The sequence below is a fragment of the Orycteropus afer genome, unplaced genomic scaffold (genome assembly GCF_000298275.1).
Source record: "Orycteropus afer afer isolate SDZICR_OR568_19922 unplaced genomic scaffold, OryAfe1.0 scaffold00116, whole genome shotgun sequence".
Taxonomy (NCBI): Eukaryota; Metazoa; Chordata; class Mammalia; order Tubulidentata; family Orycteropodidae; genus Orycteropus; species Orycteropus afer.
This window is the reverse complement of record NW_006921703.1, coordinates 444,642-462,392: the sequence shown is the minus strand read 5'-3', so window position 1 is coordinate 462,392 and position 17,751 is coordinate 444,642. Positions and strand designations below refer to the sequence as shown.

Here is a 17,751-nt window from a genome sequence, read left to right as displayed (position 1 = left end):
AAAAAAAAAAAAAAAAAAAAAAGACATAATAGTAATAAATAGAAAATGACAAGTGTAGCTGAAGATATGGAGAATTTGGAACTCTCATCCATTGCTGGTAGGAATGCAAAACAGTACAGACTCTGTGGAAACCAGTTTGGTGATTCCTCAAAAACTTAAACATAAAATTATCATATGGCCCAGCAATTCCACTCCTAGAAATACACCCAATAGAACTGAAAATGCATGTCCACACAAAAACTCATACATGAATGTTCACTGCAGTATTATTAATAACCAAAAAATGGAAAACAACCCAAATATTTATTAACAGATGAATGGATAAACAAAATGTATCTATTCATATAATGAAATATTATTCAACAATAAAATGAAATGAAATATAAAAAAGACCAGGTTTGCTGGTCTGATAGAGCCTAGTGAGACCCCTGATGCTATAGCCCCTAGCCACCCCTTCAGGTCTGGAATTGAACTCACTCCTGTGGCTTCCAGCCAAACAATAGACAGGCATATGGGGTAAATAATTACATCAGGTAGACACACTTCTTGGAGCGATCAATCATGGGAGAACAGAAGGGCAGTGTTTGCACAGGGAGACAGCTCAGGGAGCAGGAGTGCATGGGAGGGGACACAGGGAAGAAGTAACTATGGGGAGGAAGTGAGAAAAGAGCTGTTACATTGTGGGGAATTGCAGTCAATGTCATGAGACAAAATGTGTATGAACTGCTGTCTGGAAAATTAATTTGCTCTGTAAACTTTCACCCAAATCACAATAAAAATTTAAAAAAAGGGGGCGGGGAATGAGATACTGAGACATGGATGAACATTGAAAACATTGTATTAAATGAAAGAAGCCAGACACAAAAGGCCCATATTCTATGATTCCATTTATATAAAATGTCCAGAATAGGCAAATCCATAGAAACAAAAAGCAGTTTAGTGGTTGTCACGGTGAGAGGAATGAATATGGGATTTCTTTTTGGGGTGATGAAAATGTTCTATAATTAGATAGTGGTGCAGGTTGCACAACATTGTGAAAGTACTAAAAGCGATTGAATCGTACACTTTAAAATAATTTAAATGGTGAATTTTACTTCAGTTAAAAACAACTGATGCAGCTTTGAAGAGACAGCTGCAGACCTGGGTCATTGTCCCTGGGTCAATATCCTAAATGTGTCATGAAGGCCTGAAATCATTGCAAAGTCAAAAACTAGTCATTCTCAAATGCTTGTACTTGGGTGCTAACGGCTTTGGCCCCAGCCAAGAGCTAATTGTATGAGATGTATGGCTCAGCTGAGCTCATCCATCTTGAGTGAAATGATGCTGGTCCTCCCAGGGGAGGGTGGGCCAGAGGCCAGGATGAGCTTATTGTTGTTGACAGGGTAGTCATTATTTGTGTTCATCAGAAGAGGCAGAAGGCAAGACCATATGCATTACTAAGGTGCTGAAAAGGATGGTCAGGGCCTTGCAGCCAACCCTGAGGCTTTTGGAAAGGCACTGACAGTGATCCTGGTAGGGGATGTAGGGCCTTCTTTGAGGCAGTGAATGCTTAATGAGAACCTTTCCCTTACACTTCTTAACATCCTCCTTAGTCAGGCACCTAAGTAAGCAAGAAAAGTGTTTAACGCCATTTGTGTTCTTAGGACCATGAGGCACGTGCTCAAATGTCTGCTTTAAATGCAAAGATCTTAGATCACTCACCATTATTCACATTTTTCTTTTGTATTTGGACAATGCAGCCATGGCAGTTTAATTAGAAGACAGCTCGTGTCACAGCACTTAAAGCAGATGACAGGGTTTTATCCACATGTGCTAATCAGCACCAGGCAGTTATAACAGCAGCATCCTGCTTTATTGTTAATTACCCGATTTTATTAACCTTCAGATGCTTGAATTGTTTTTAAAGATCTACCCATGGCAATTAACTGCAGCAATTTATCTCTAATACTGCACGCATTTGGCTTGAATATGCAATGAGAATCCCTGCTTCAAAGCAGCAGCAGTGAACTACAACCTATGATGAGACAATAGAATGATTCAAGCCACACACTGCTAATTTTCCAAGGCCTCTTGCTGGTTTATAAATTTTATGATTCCAAAGAATCGTAATGATTCAACATGAAGTGTTCAAAACATACTCTGAATAGCTCCATTGCCCTCAAAGAGCTTCAAACTCTTTAGATAGATTTAAATTTTAATGTGATTTGATGAAATGTGTTTGGTAGAAGGTAGGGAATATTTTTAATTAAAAGATTCCTTAGCTTTCCCAAAATGAGCAATACATGGTATAATAGAGTCTTTATTGTTGAGGTGTGCTCAGGAAATACATCTTTTTTTGCAATTCTTTTCTATTTGTCCTTCAAGCAATGGCAACAAATTTCTGTTTCTAAAATTTCCGTAAGGAGCTCTGGTAGCGTAGTGCCTAAGGCACTTGACTGCTAACCAGAAGGCTGGCAGTTCAAACCTACCAGCCACTCCTCAGAAGGAAGGTTGGGCAATCTACTTCCGTAGTGATACCACCTTGGAAATCCAAGCAGGGGTCGCTATGAGTCGGGTTCGACTTGACGGAACATAACAACAACAACAACAAAGTTTCCCTAAGGCTGATTCAAAACCAAACCAAACTCACTGCTATGGAGTCAATTCTGACTCATAGCAACCCCCACAGGGTTTTCAAGACTATTCATCTTTATAGAAACAGACAGCCTCATTATTCTTCCATGGAATGCTGGTGGGGTCAAACCACCAACCTGTTGGTTAGCAGCCAAATGCCTTCACCACCACACCATCAGAGTTCCTTCTAAGACAGACAGTGCTTTTAAACAATTAAAAAAAAAAAAAAACATGGTAATTTTAAAGGCCTCTATCTCACTTGTAGCACCACTAACTAGATACCTCAGAGTCATCCTATGGCCCTCTCCACCAATCGATCCAGCCAATCAACTCATAAATGGTGCTTAAAGCCTTCCTGGTCTCCAGTCATACTACTGCTCCTCTAGCTCAGGCTCCCAACTTGTTTCCCTGCCTTAGGCTCATCCCCATTTAATTTAACTCCCTCCCCATAAAGAAGTCTCTGGGTGGTACAAGTGGTTAACATGGTCAGCTGCTAACCAAAAGGTTAGAGGTTCTAGTCCTTCCAGAGGCACCTCAGAAGAAAGGTCTAGTGATCTACTTCCGAAAAATCCATCACTGAAAATCCTGCGGAACACAGTTCTATTCTGACACACAAACACAGTTCTATTCTGACACACACTGGGTCTAGCTACTTTACAAATGCAAACACAAATCTTACCTAGGTATTACAATGCTTAACATCTTTTACTAGCTCTCTATGACTTGCAGCAGATTCGAGTTCTTCAAAATGACATCCAGTGCCCTCTGAGTTTTGACCCTTTACCTCTGTAGCCCATCACTCACTACTTCCTGGCTCCTGGGAACCCTGGGCCCATGTAGAGAATGACAGTCTCTTCACTTTATTCTCTCTGTCTTTGTTCACTTTGTCCCTTCTGCACAGAATATCCATCTCCTTTCTATAATCTATATACACTGTGGTCCCACCAATTAAAAATCTGACTAATTAACAAAGCCCTAATCAAACACAAACATATTCACGCGTTTGCCTAAATATAATTTGTTTTAAAAAAAATCATTTTTTTTAATAGCTACCCAACAATCAGTTATATGGATTTACTATAATTTTAACCATTTCCCTAACATTGCACATTTAGGTTATTTCTTATTTTTTGTTATCATACCAATTACAATTAACATTCTTGTACCAAATCTTTGTCATCATCTCTAGTTATTTCCTTAGATATAGTTCCATTAGTGGAGTTACTGGATTGAAGGATAAGAACTTAATGTAAAGCACTTATTATATTTTGCCATTTTCTGAAGAGCAATTTGCATTTCCACTAGTAGCTTATGAAAGTATTGAACCATAGCATTAGGATTGATTATTATCCTTTTAAAAAATTATATCCAATTTGAGAAGATTTGATTATTAGTGAAGCTTACCATTATTTTCTCATATGGTTATTAGTCATTTATATGTTCTCTGAAATTTCTGAATTCTTTGCCCATTTTTCTTTGGTGATGTTCATAATTTTCTTAACTTACAAGTACTCTTACATAATAGGAGTTTGCGGGAGTATCGTAACTAAGAATTTTGTAGCTACTCTCATAAATGGAATGATTAGTAGTTTTCTTTTTGTGTTGTTTTCATCAGTTTTTGTTTATGTGTATTTCTTAAATGGATTGTAGAGCTTTCCATATCTTCTTATGATCTACAAGCATACATACTCTGAGTCAGACCTTTTTTTTTTTTTTTATAAATTTGAAAGAATTCAAATGTTAAATTAACTTTCTTTCAACATTATTTGTCTAAGGTCACTGGGTGAGGTAGACGGTCTACACTTAGCTAGTAACCCAAAGGTTGTTTGAACCCCCCTAGTGGCACTGCAGAAGAGCCAGGCCTGGTGAGTGGCTTTTGTAAAGATTACACCCAACCCAACTCTGGAGCCTACAGAGTCCCTCCAAATGAATACATAAACAAACAAATGTCTCGACAATATTATTTGTCTACTCAGCTTTTCTCGTATTTTCTTGATTATTTATAATTTCCTAGAGGAGCTCTGGTAGTGTAGTGCCTAAGGCACTTGACTGCTAACCAGAAGGCTGGCTGTTCAAACCCACCAGCCACTCCTCAGAAGGAAGGTTGGGCAATCTACTTCCATAGTGATACCACCTCGGAAACCCAAAGAGAGGTCGCTATGAGTCGGGTCTGACTCCACGGCACATAACAACAACAGATAATCATCCATTTCATTCAGACTTTCAGTGTATTAGCATAATAGTCCATAGAACTGATTTCTCCACTTGAAAATCTCTTTTATGTCTATAGGAGCTCTGGTAGCATAGTATCTAAGGCATTTGACTGCTTACCAGAAGGCTGGCGGTTCAAACCCACCAGACACTCCTCAGAAGGAAGGTTAGGCAATCTACTTCAATAGTAATACTGCCTCGGAAACCCAAGGAGGGGTTGCTATGAGTCAAGGGCCTACTAGACGGCAGGGGGGTCTAGTCACACAGTGAAGTTTTCTTTGTGACCTAGTATATGATCAATTTTTAATTACTCCAGTCCTCACAATCTTAAAAGATTTATTAGTTTCAAATTATCTAAGTTTATTTTTATTATTTTCTTTTGTCTTCTGTATGTTTATTGTTTTTTTTTTTTTTTTCCCCTAACTTCTTGAATTGAATCTTTTTGAATAAATACAAATACACCTCAAACCAAAAACCAAACTCAGGACAATTGAGTCAGTTGTGACTCACAGCAACACCCACTGGGTTTCTGAGGTGGTAAATCTTTATGGAAGTAGACTGCCTGATCTTCCTTCCATGGAGTGGCTGGTGGGTTTGAACCATCAACCTTCTGGTTAGCAGTCAAATGCTGTAGGCACTACACCACCAGAGCTCCTTACAAACACAGTTACTCCTCACTTATTGACTATCTCATTATCCAACATTTCACATTTATAACAATAGTAAAAAATCTACAGTCTATTTTGACATTAATGACATACATCTGGCAGTAATGAATGCCAAGATGTGAGGCAAGAGTAACGCTGGCTGTGATGGTTAAGGTTATGTATCAACTTGGCTGGGCTATGATTCTCAGTGGCTTTAGAGTTATGTAATGATATAGTCATCCTCCATTTTGTGATCTGATGTGGTCACTCTCCATATTCACATAACAATGATTCTCAAGTAACGACTTGGTCTTTGAAACCTAACCATGTCAATAAGTGAGGAGTGAGTGTATTTAAATCTAGAAAATTTCCTGAGTACAGATTTGACTTTAGCCTATCTGTACATTTAAAAGATAAGGTTTCTACTTTGAATATTTTGTAAATAGTCTAATTATGCAACAGTTTTTTCTTTGACTAAATCATTATGCTTTTCTTTTATTTTTTTAAGGCTTTGGCCTTCCTCTATATACGTGTGTTACTAATGTAATTTTATTGAATAGAGGTATGAAAATCCGGCCTACAAAATGGGAAAACACAGTGAAGTTTTCTTTGTGACCTAGTATATGATCAATTTTAATTACTCCAGTCCTCACTATCTTAAAAGATTAGCTTAGCAGATTTTAGCATCTGGCTTTTTATTTGCATGAAGCAGAGTCTTAAGTGGAAGAGAATCTGAGAAAAGAGAATCTCTTTTTTCTGAAAGTCATCCTCTTCTCTCTAGGCCTATTATAGATACTACCTTAGTTTCATCTCTTATCATTTATCATTTGGACAACTCAATAAACTCAGAATTGGTGTTTCTGCCTCCAGTCTTTGCCACTCCATTCCTCCATAAACCATAACAAACAAACAAAAAAACAGTTGCCATCGAGTCAGTGCTGACTCGTGGTAATGCCTCTGTGTGTTCAGTAAACCTGTGCTCCATGGGGCTTTCAGTAACTGTGATCTTTCAGAAGTATGTCACCAGGCCTATCTTTTGAGGTACTCCTGGGTGGGTTTGAGCTGCCAGCCTTTCAGTTAGTAGCCAAGCACTTAACCATTTGCTCTACCTTGCCACTAAAATACCTATGTCCTATTTAAAAGGTTTTAATGCATCCCTACTGTATGTGGAGGGAAGCCCTGGTGACGCAACTCAGCTGCTAATCAAAAGATGGTAGTTCACACCTATCCAGTGACTCCATGGGAGAAAGACGTAGTGATCTGCTTCTGTGAAGATTATAGCCAAGATACTGAGAAAGGGACCGTGAAGGACATCCTGGATAGAGAGTGAGAGAAATGTGGGACAAGACAAAGTTATCAGAGAGACCAGGCTGACTGGTCTGATGGAGACTAGTGAAACCCCTGAGACCATAGCTTCTAGTCACCCTTCGGGCCTGGAATTGAACTCACTTCTGTGGCTTCCAGCCAAACAACAGACAGGCATATAAGGTGAACATTTACACCAGGCAGGTATACTCCTTAGAGCAGTCAACCATGGGAGATCAGAAGGGCAGTATTTTCACAGGGAGATAGCTAAGAAGGCAGGAATGCATAGGAAAGAAGGACACAAAGAAAAGGTAACCACAAAGAGGAAGTGGGAAGAAGGCTGTTACATTATGGGGATTGTAATCAATGTCATGAAACAAAATGTGTATGAACTGCTGTATAGGAAATTAATTTGCTCTTTAAACCTTCACCCAAATCACACACACACAAAAAGATTATAGCCGAGAAAACTCTATGGGGTAGTTCTACTTTGTCACATGGGGTCACTATGTGTCAGAATAAACTCCACAGCACTCAACATCAACAAATGCATGTGGAATTTATATCATACATTTTATTAATGATATTTATAGCTCATTCCAGTCTCTCCCCATCTACCTTCTGTATTCTCCAGCCCACCTGTAGTCCTATCCTCACTCCTCTCCCTGCTCTAGACAAATTGAGCTACAAGATATTTGCTGAATTCGATACCCTTACGTAATTTTATTTACTGATGTCATCTTTATAATTACCATTATTTCTAATTCAACATGATAGTCTCTTTAAATACTGTATTTAAACCAGTGTCTATGGTAGGTTTCCTAATGTTTTCAAATTCTGACTCCTATATCTACTCACAGGAGCTCTGGTAGCATAGTGCCTAAGGCACTTGACTGCTAACCAGAAGGCTGGCAGTTCAAACCCACCAGCCACTCCTCGGAAGGAAGTTTGGGCAATCTACTTCCATAGTGATACTGCCTCGGAAACCCAAGGAGGGGTCGCTATGAGTCGGGTCCGACTTGACAGCACACAACAACAACAACAACATATCTACTCACATCTCCAAAAAGCTACATGCTTGCGCTGGGTTTTAAGGGGCACTGATAGAAATGCCCTCCCAGGATTAGTATTTAGAATGTAAGCTCCAAGAGGAAACAGCCTCAGTGTTAGTTAAGAGCCAGTGTGAGAATTGGTCCTAAGAAGAACGCTCAAACTCAGCCGAGCATTTAGAGTTTTTTCTACAATAGTTGCATAGTCCCTGAAGGCATCTTTAAACTGAACAAGAGTCTGGTAAAAATAAAAAATAAAAAATAAAAGTCAGCCTTCAGCATTATGCTCAACTATCTATATGAGATTTAATTGAAAACAGCAATTTGAAATATTAGATAGGAATTTTAGAAACACTGGGTTTATGTTAACGGAAGAACAACTCAGAAAAGGAGGGTAAGAATGGCGGCAACAACTCAAAGAATGTAATCAGTGTTACTAAACGGTACGTGTAGAAACTGCTGAACTGGTGTATATTTTGCTGTGCATCTTCTCTACAACAACAAAACAAAATTATAAATTGTGGTGCAATGAATTACTTAATATGACCCTTCTAGCCATAGTCTTCCTAACTCCCACCAAAAGACTATAAGAAATATGAGGTGCTTATAGCCCACCAAGGGGACTGGATAGCTTTCTAATAATGTAAATAAGGTATAAGATACCCTTATGGGGTGGGACCATACAAATAAGGTGTATGGAACCCTAACATTGGGATTGATCAATTCTGCCATCTTGCTAGGCTTAAAGTGAGCCATCTCAGAGGCTGGAAGAAAGGACTCTCACTACCGTCAAGAAAGAAGAGCCAGGAGTGGAGCACAGCCTTTGGACTTGAGATCCCCGCACTGAACCTACTCAATCCAGGAGACAAAGAGCTGTAACACCAGAGATGATGAAAAGCAGTGGCAGAAAAATGGCAGCAGCAGAGGTAGCAAAACCAAGAGACTGGCACAAGACAGAGTGGTGGGCTTCCTGGCCCACTGAGCAAGAAAGCTGAGTGCCTTTAGGCAGGAGGACTCCTGCAGAGTAGGGCATCTATCCATGGAGCTAGGCTCACTGACCCAGGGAGCAACTAATCAAGGCTTACTGGAAGAATAAGGTGGTGCCTAAGGCATTTGACTGTTAACCAGAATGCTGGCCATTCAAACTTACCAGCCACTCCTCGGAAGGAAGGTTGGGTAATCTTTTATTTACTGATGTCATCTTTATAATTACCATTATTTCTAATTCAACATGATAGTCTCTTTAAATACTGTATTTAAACCAGTGTCTACAGTAGGTTTCCTAATGTTTTCAAATTCTGACTCCTGTATCTACTCACAGGAGCTCTGGTAGCATAGTGCCTAAGGCACTTGACTGCTAACCAGAAGGCTGGCGGTTCAAACTCACCAGCCACTCCTCGGAAGGAAGGTTGGGTAATCTACTTCCATAGTGATACTGCCTCAGAAACCCAAGGAGGGGTCGTTATGAGTTGGATCCAACTTGATGGCAGTGGGGTTTTTTTTAGACATTTATTAGGAGCTCTGGTGGCATAGTGAGTGCGTAAGGCATCTGACTGCTAACCAGAAGGCTAGTGGTTCAAACCCACCAGTTACCCCTCGGAAAGAAGCTTGGGCAATCTATTTCTGTAGTGATACCACCTTGGAAACCCAAGGAGGGGTTGCTGAGTCAGATCTGACTCGACGGCAGTGAGTTTTTTTTTTTTTTTTTTGGTAGGCATTTATTATTTATTTATTAAGGTGCTCTAGTGGCATAGTGCCTAAGGCATTGACTGCTAATCAGAAGGCTGGTAGTTCAAACCCATCAGCCACTCCATGGAAGGAAGACTGGGTAATCTACTTCCATAAAGATTTACTACCTTGGAAACCCAAGGAGGGTTGCTATGAGTCGGAATCGACTTGATGGCAGTGAGTTTGGTTTTAGTTTTAGGCATTTATTGCCTAAAAGAGCTTTGTAATACTTGCTTGAGCATGGCAGAGGCCAGGCAGAGGGGGCCGAGGGCCAGAGAGAGACCTGCCTTTGGTCACAGCTGAGGAGAGTCTGTCCTAATTGAAGAAATGTATCCTGAGTATTCCAGATCCTGTTACTTCCCTAATAAACCCCATTAACTGTGAGTATTGTGTGTGAGTTTTATGTGGCCATTGCAACAGATTATCAAAACCAGCAGAGAAGTAGAGAGTGCCATGGGAGGGATGGCTGGTATAAGAATTGGTAAAAAGGTTGGAGGGTAGTAGGTAGCATGTCTGACCTTAGCCTTGTAGGAATCAGCCTTGGGCTGTTGATCTTGATCCTTCTCCCACCTTGTGAAGTTAGAGGAGGTCAGACACCATCACCATGCCATTTTTAGATAAGTAAATGATTAATTTTTTTAAAAAATGAAAGACAAAGATAAACTGAGGAACTGTCACAGACTGGAGGAGACTAAAGACGTTAAAACTAAATAAATACAAGGTGGGAACTCAAGTTGGATCTCGAACCAGAAAAAAGACATTAGTGGGAAAACTGGTGAAATTCAAATAAATATGTAGGCTGGTTCATAGTGTCATATCACAGTTAATTTCCTGGTTTTTGTAACTGCACTAGACGGAGTTATGTAAGATGTTAACATTAGGGGATGTTGAATGAAAGGGAGATGGGAACTCTATGGCTCTCTGTGCTATTTTTGTAACTTGTATGTAAGTCTAAAATTATGGCAAAATAAAAAGTAAAAAAAAACTTACATCGTTAACACTCCCTTGTAGCACAGTGTGTGGAAAACCTTATTCTTATTGATAGCTGGGAGTGCTTTCAATGAAATGATTAAAGATATATAATCCTCTCCTGTTTTTGGCTACCAGGAAGCCCAGGATACTATCTTTTCCAGCTCTAGCTTTTATGATGCATCAACAACTGTCTTTGTGACTTAAACTATCCAAGCTTCAGTTTATTTTCTTCAGTTGTAACATGAAGGTAATCAATACTCTTTGCAAAGTGGTATTTAGGAAGCCAGCCATGGTGACCTGGCACAGAGTCTCAACAAATATTTAATGATTGACTTCCATGTATAAGATTGTGTGCTGGATGCAGGGAATATTGAACAAGGCCCTTGTTCTCCTGGAGCTCACATCCTAGAGGGAAAGCCAGAAAATCAACAGGTAAACAAATAAGCAGATGATGACAGGCAGACCGTGGTGTTAGGGAGGAAATAATGAGGGTGATGTGATGGAAGGTAATGGATGGAAGACGTGGCCTGTCTTAGTGCAGTTAAAGACTGCTCTGTAAAGGAGAAATTTCAGCAGATACATGAAGGATGAGAAAGCTAGCCACAAAAAGAGGGAGCAAAGAGAATCCTAGGCAGAAGGCACAGAGAACAGGCTGGCGCTGAGATGGGAAAGGACTTGGCAAGTTCTAGGAGGCCAGTGGGCAACAGCGTAGTGGACAGAGAGGATGGTAGGAAATAAGGTAAATAAGCAGTATGATGACTAATAATAATTAATCAGTTCTAACATTCTTTTTCTGGCCTTAGTGGTTTTATACCTGGGGCTTTTTTTTTTTTTTTAAATTATAAGCAGTTTCAAAAACATTTGAAGTTGTCAATATATAAAGGAAAAAAGTATATGACAGTAGTGGGTTTGGTATTTGGTTTTAAAGCCATTAATTAGCAATAACTTCAATAAACCAAAAAAACAAACCCACTGCCGCTGAGTTGATTCCAACTCATAGCAATCCTATAGAACAGAGTAGAACTGCTCCATAGGGTTTCCAAGGCTGTAAATATTTACGGAAGCAGATTGCCTCATCTTTCTCCTACAGAGTGGCTGGTGGATTTGAACTGCCGACCTTTTGGTTAGCAGCCAGATGCTCAACCATTGTGTCACTAGAGTCCCTTCTGTAACTTTAATAGCTAACATTTATTAGAAGTGCTTGGGTGGTGCAGTTAATGGTCTCTGCTAAGTGAAAGATGGGAAGATTTAGTCCACTCAGAGGTGACTCAGAAGAAAGGCCTGGTGATCCACTTGTGGAAAATCAGCCCCTGAAAACTCCATGGAGCACAGTTCTACTCTGAAACAAACATATCATGAGTTAGGATGGACTCACTGGCAATTGGTAACATTTATTGAGCCCTTAGTATGTGCTTTATATGAATCAAACATTTTCTCCCACCAATCCTATGTGATAAGCATGATTCTTACTTTATTTTTATGTATGAAGAAAACAGAGTTTTATAAAACCTCCAAAGCTAACAGCGAAAAAGTTGAAGAGCAGGAGTCTGAACCACTCCAGCTCCTGAGCCAGCTCTCTGAGCCACTCCACAATGCTGCCTCTATGGGTTACATAGTGTTACAGACTGAATCATGACCCCCTAAAAACAAGTTGAGGTCCTAACCCTTGATACCTGTGAATATCACCTGTTTGGAAATAGGGTCTTAGAAGATGTTATCAGTTAAGTTAACATGAGGTCATACTGGAGTAGGGTGTTTCTAACCAAATCTGAATGGTGTCATATAAAAGAGGAGGAGAGACACCGAGATAGGAAAGACAGCCAATGAGATGAGAAAGTCACACTGCAGCTGCAAACCAAGGAGCTCCTAGGTTAATGGAGGCTGAGAGAGACAAGGATCTTCCCCTATAGCCTTTGGGAGCATGGCCCTACTAACACCTTTAATTCAGACTCCTAGCCTCCAGAACTATGAAACAATAAATTTCTGCTGTTAAAAGCCACCTACTTTGCATACTTTGCCAAGGCAGCCCTAGGAAACTAATATAACCCAACCCATTGCTTTCAAGTTGATTCCAACTCATGGTGACCCTATAGGACAGAGCAGAACTGCCTCATAGGGTTTCCAAGACTGTAATCTTTACAGAAGCACACTACCACATCTTTATCCTGTGGAGGGGCTAGTGGGTTCAAACCACTGACCAGTTTGATTAGCAGCTAAACGCTTAACTAATGGGCCACCACACTCCAGGAAACTAATTTGCATAGCTGATATATAAAGCTAATATACACAGCTATCAGTTATCTGATGGCATGCACAAGTCCTCCTTAGTTTATAACAGCCATTGTGTTTCCTAGTAGCAGGAAAAATATTTGGAATTCATAATCTTTAATTGAGTATCAAGGATTCACATAATAGCATTAAATTCTATTTAGTATTAAGAAATGGGGTCTAAGAGTGGCAGAAGAAAAAAATCTCCCTCACTATAAAAATAAGAACTCTAATTAATTAACATTGTAATAATCATTCTCAATTTGCAGAACTTATCCATTATTAAGTCTTCATCCATAATTCATTACACAGATGTTTATGTGGGTCAAAGTATGCACAGCTTGCAAATAGCTACTAGGGTGCTCTCCTGGGGCTACCAACAATATGTACTAAGTAAACACAATGAGATTGATTTTATTATTTAAATAATTTTGATCAGTGAAAGTATGAAGGTAAAATAGTCTGAGAAAAAAAAAGAATCAATGAACAAAATAGTCTGACTTAGGGTGGTAAAAAAAAAAAAAAATTAAGCATTCATTTTCCAGGTGGAATTCTGTTTTCATGTATAATCTCTAATGTGCTTAAAGCCTACCCAAAACTAAACACAGTTATTGTAATCCACTCCACTTACATTCCCATCATGGTTTGGGCAAGAGAGAGGCTTTCCCGCAGCCACAGCAGTGACCGTCTCCAAGATGGAAGACTCCTCAACATTACTTCCTGGAGTTCGCTGCAGCACATCCATCAGGTTTGTGATGAAGAAGTTGTTCTGGAGTGCGGCCACCCCTTTCTCGGGCAGGATGGAGGTCTGGCGGCACACTGGGCAGGAGAGGGTTAAACTGTGGGCGGGAATGTAGTTCTGCAGGCACCTGTGACAAAAGCAGAGGTGGGAGGACAGTCAGCACAGTGGGGCTCATGGGATAGACCACCAATTCTCTCAGGTACTACACATGTTCTCAGCAACTACATGGACTTTGCCAAAACTTCCTTCATGATCTCCTTTGCTAGAATGGTATTTCAGAAAACAGGAGATAACCTACACTCACACTGGCCCTATAAACTGATCAGGCAAATGATTATGCTCAAGAAAAAAAAATAAGGTCACTGACTTCAGCATTGTTTTCAGTAGTTGTCAGTTGCCACTGAGTTGATTCCGACTCATAGCAACCCCACATGTGCAGCGTAGTACTGCTCCATAGGGCTTGCAAGACTGTGATTTGGGGATGCAGATTGCCAGGCCTCTCTTTCAAGGTGCCTCTAGGTAGCTTTGAACTGACAACCTTTTGGCTTATAGTTGAACACTTAACCTTTTGTGCCACCCAGGCTACCTAGAGCCACACAAAATTTGGTCCATGGTTGAGCAGCATAGGCTTCACCCAGAAGCTATGGTAGAAATGCGGAGCTCTGGTGGCATAGTGCCTAAGGCATATGACTGCTAACCAGAAGGCTGGAACAGGTAGACTGTTAGCTGGCATTCATGTTTTAGCTGTATCCATTAAGTGAGAAGGCAAAAGAAACAAAAAACAAAAAACTCTCCATTTAATTATTTTGGAACTTAAGCCAAAGTATAAAGCAAAGTAAAAATTACTGGTGCCCTATGTGCTACCACAAAGAGCCTTGGTGGCACAATGGCCAAGTGCTCATCTGCTACCTGAAAGGTTGTTGGTTCAAACCCATCCAGCAGCTCTGAGGGAGAACCTAGTGATTGGCTCTCATGAAGATGACAGCCTAGGAAACCCTATGGGGCAGTTCTACTCTGTCATATATAGGACAGGACTTCAAACCAGAATGAAACTGAAACTGAAATAAACCCTGAAATTTTTGCTGAGTGAAACCAAAACAAGAATTGATTTTTTTTTCCTGAACTCAAATCAAAATTGAAAACCATTATTTTTTTTCACTCCACTATTTTCAGTTCAATGATAATTTTTAAGTTATAAGCAAGACCATTAGACCATTTATGTTTGATTTGCATCTAGTACCCATGTATGTTGAATGCTTCTGACACGTGCCTGGCAAACGATGCTGTGCGGCCACAGCTATACGTGATGACTGCTGTTACACGAGATGATTCTCAGACCAATCAGAGTTTGCTGTTTCTGCTCTGTGTTTGAACTCTCTCACAGTAATGCCAGATGTGCTACTGAAGATGTACGACACACTCAGCAACTGAGAACATTTTTAGTCAGAAACTTGAAAGGGCTGGTTAAAGAGTTCTGAACAGAGTTTTATGTGAACAGAAATCTGTCAGGTGAGTATAAACAACTGAAACATACATTACTCACACTCTTAAGTGTGATATTTAAATTCCAGAAATAGAAAATAGTGTATAATTTTTTGATGACTCCATTCTTGTATTCAATTTCAACTTAAATGTATTATCACACATGGTAAGGAACCCTGGTGGCACAGTGGGTGAAGTGATTGACTGCTAAGAAAAAGGTCATAGGTTTGAACCCACCAGCCATTCCACGGGAGAAAAAGAAGCAGTCTGCTTCCATCAAGATTTACAGCCTTGGAAACACTATGGGGCAGTTCTACTCTGTCCCATATGGTGGCTATGAGTTCGAATTGACTCACGGCAGTGGGTTTTGGTTTTGGCATCACACATCGTTTGTACGTATGTGTTTGAATTTGATATTTATCTCATAAATTGAAACATTAACAAACACCAACCATTAGTGAAAAGAAAATTAATGTCTCAATTGTGATATACTACTATTTCACAACTTGATGGCATCATATGAAATGAGTTTTTTCTTCAAATGGTGCTGGATAAATGTATGATTATATTGTAATGTGGGACTTTGAATGGAAGAAACAGGCAAACCTCATAAATATAAATTTGAAGTTATTCTGGTTTTTCTAATATACTGACTATACATGGCTACAAGCATTTTAAACATACCGGCTCTAATTCATAATAATTCATGTATCTATACGTTCTGTTTTCTTTATGTTGTCAAGGTCTAAGGCTCATTTTTACTGTAATGTAATATTTGAAAAACAAAAAGCCCAGTGCCATTGAGTTTATTCTGACTGATAATGACTGCTTTGGTCCTCTAGTGCTGCTCTAACAGAAAATACCACAAACAGATGCTTTAACAGGGATTTATTCTCTTAAAGTTTAGGAGGCTAGAAGTTGGAGTTCCAAGTACAAGTTCTAGGGGCTGGGTGAAGGACCCTCAACCTTGGGCTTCAGCTCTGCCTCGTGCTCCTGACCCACTAAAATTGGAGGCTTCTCTTAGCTCAGGCAGCTGCTGGCTGCTGAGGCTGACAAACCCAACGTCAACAGTAAAATGGCACAGTCCCAAGATTATCAAGCAACATGGCAGGCCACTTGTTCAAGTCCAGAAGCAGTTCCAAGATCAGCAGGTAACATGGTAGGCCACTGACATAAAGATTCAGCCAAATGCAGGATTCAGATGTGCCAAAAGCTTGAGATCTTAAAGTTTCTTCTTATATACGGGCAGCAGACCACATCCCTAAGGCAGCTACTCAGCTGCTCACAGTAGATACCACCATGGAGTTGGTTACCAGTTTCATTATGGCGAATAAATACATCCAGCTGCCTAGCCACTCAAAACCAGGCCCAGCCAAGTTGACATATAACTTTAACTACCACAGTGACCCTATACGCAGTACAAACTGCCCCATAGGGTTTCCAAGACTGTAAATCTTTACAGTAACAGAATGATAAATCCTTCTTCCTCAGAGCAGCTGATGAGTTCATACCTCCCATTCAGTAGCAGACAAGAGCTTTAACCACAATGCCACCAGGGCTCCTTAATGTAATATAAATGAAACACACCGTTGTCGAGTCGAATCCGACTCATAGTGACCCCTCTTTGAGTTTCTGAGGCAGTATCACTACTGAAGTAGATTGCCCAACCTTCCTTCTGAGAAGTGGCTGGTGGGTTTGAACCACCAGCCTTCTGGTTAGCAGTCAAATGCCTTAGGCACTACGCCACCAGAGCTCCTTAATGTAATATAGTGACTTTAAAATATGCTCTAATATTATTATTTCTTATTCCTTGATTCTATATGGGATTGTTTTGCACCTCTAATGCTACCCTGGGAGCTCTGGTGGCATAGTGCCTAAGGCATTTGACTGCTAACCAGAAGGCTGGCAGTTCAAATCCACCAGCCACTCCTGAGAAGGAAGATTGGGCAATCTACTTCTGGAGTGATAATGCCTTGGAAACCCAAAGAAGGGTCGCTATAAGTCGGATCCAACTCGATGTCAGTGAGTTTGGTTTTGGAAATTTGCCCCTAGTTTTTCCTTGAGGGACTTTATAGTTTTAGGTTTCACATTTAAGTCTTTGATCCATTTGGAGTTAGTTTTTGTGTATGGTAATGAGGTACAGATCTTGTTTCATTTTTCTGCAAATGGGCAAACTTAGGGGCCCTAATATATGGCATAATGCCTAAGGCATTTGACTGCTAACCAGGAGGCTGGTGGTTCAAACCCACCAGCCACTCCTCGGATGAAGATTGGGCATCTACTGCCATAGAGATACTGCTTTGAAAACCCAAGAAGGGGTTGCTATAAGTTGGAACCAACTTGACGGCAGTGAGTTTGGTTTGGGTTTTTTTTTTTAATATATGGCATAAACACACTATCTAGCATAATCCAAAATGTACAAACAGCAGAAGATAAACTAGATGAATGGAACCTTCTAAAAATTAAATTTTTATGTGCTTTCAAAGACTCCTACCAAAAGAGTGAAAAGAAAACCTACAGATTGGGGAAAAATATTCGACAATGACATATCTGACAAGAGATCTCTAAAAGTTATAGAAAACTTCAACAGCTCAACAACAAAAAGATAAATAATCCAATTCAAAAATGGGTGGAAGAACACACAAAAACGAACTCCAGATGGATCAAAGACTTAAATGTGAAACCTAGAACTATACAGTTCCTCAAGGAAAATTTAGGGTCAAATTTAAGGGCC

At 40.0% G+C, this 17,751-nt stretch overlaps 1 protein-coding gene across 1 annotated transcript in view; it reads right to left on the bottom strand.

Annotated features, from left to right (window-relative positions):
- TRIM2 (tripartite motif containing 2) overlaps window positions 1-17,751 on the bottom strand; it is a 78,745-nt gene that overhangs the window by 55,449 nt on the left and 5,545 nt on the right. Inside the window, exon 2 of the mRNA XM_007943962.2 lies at window positions 13,425-13,662. Coding sequence (XP_007942153.1) covers window positions 13,425-13,662 — 238 coding nt within the window. The remainder of the gene's footprint in view (window positions 1-13,424; window positions 13,663-17,751) is intronic.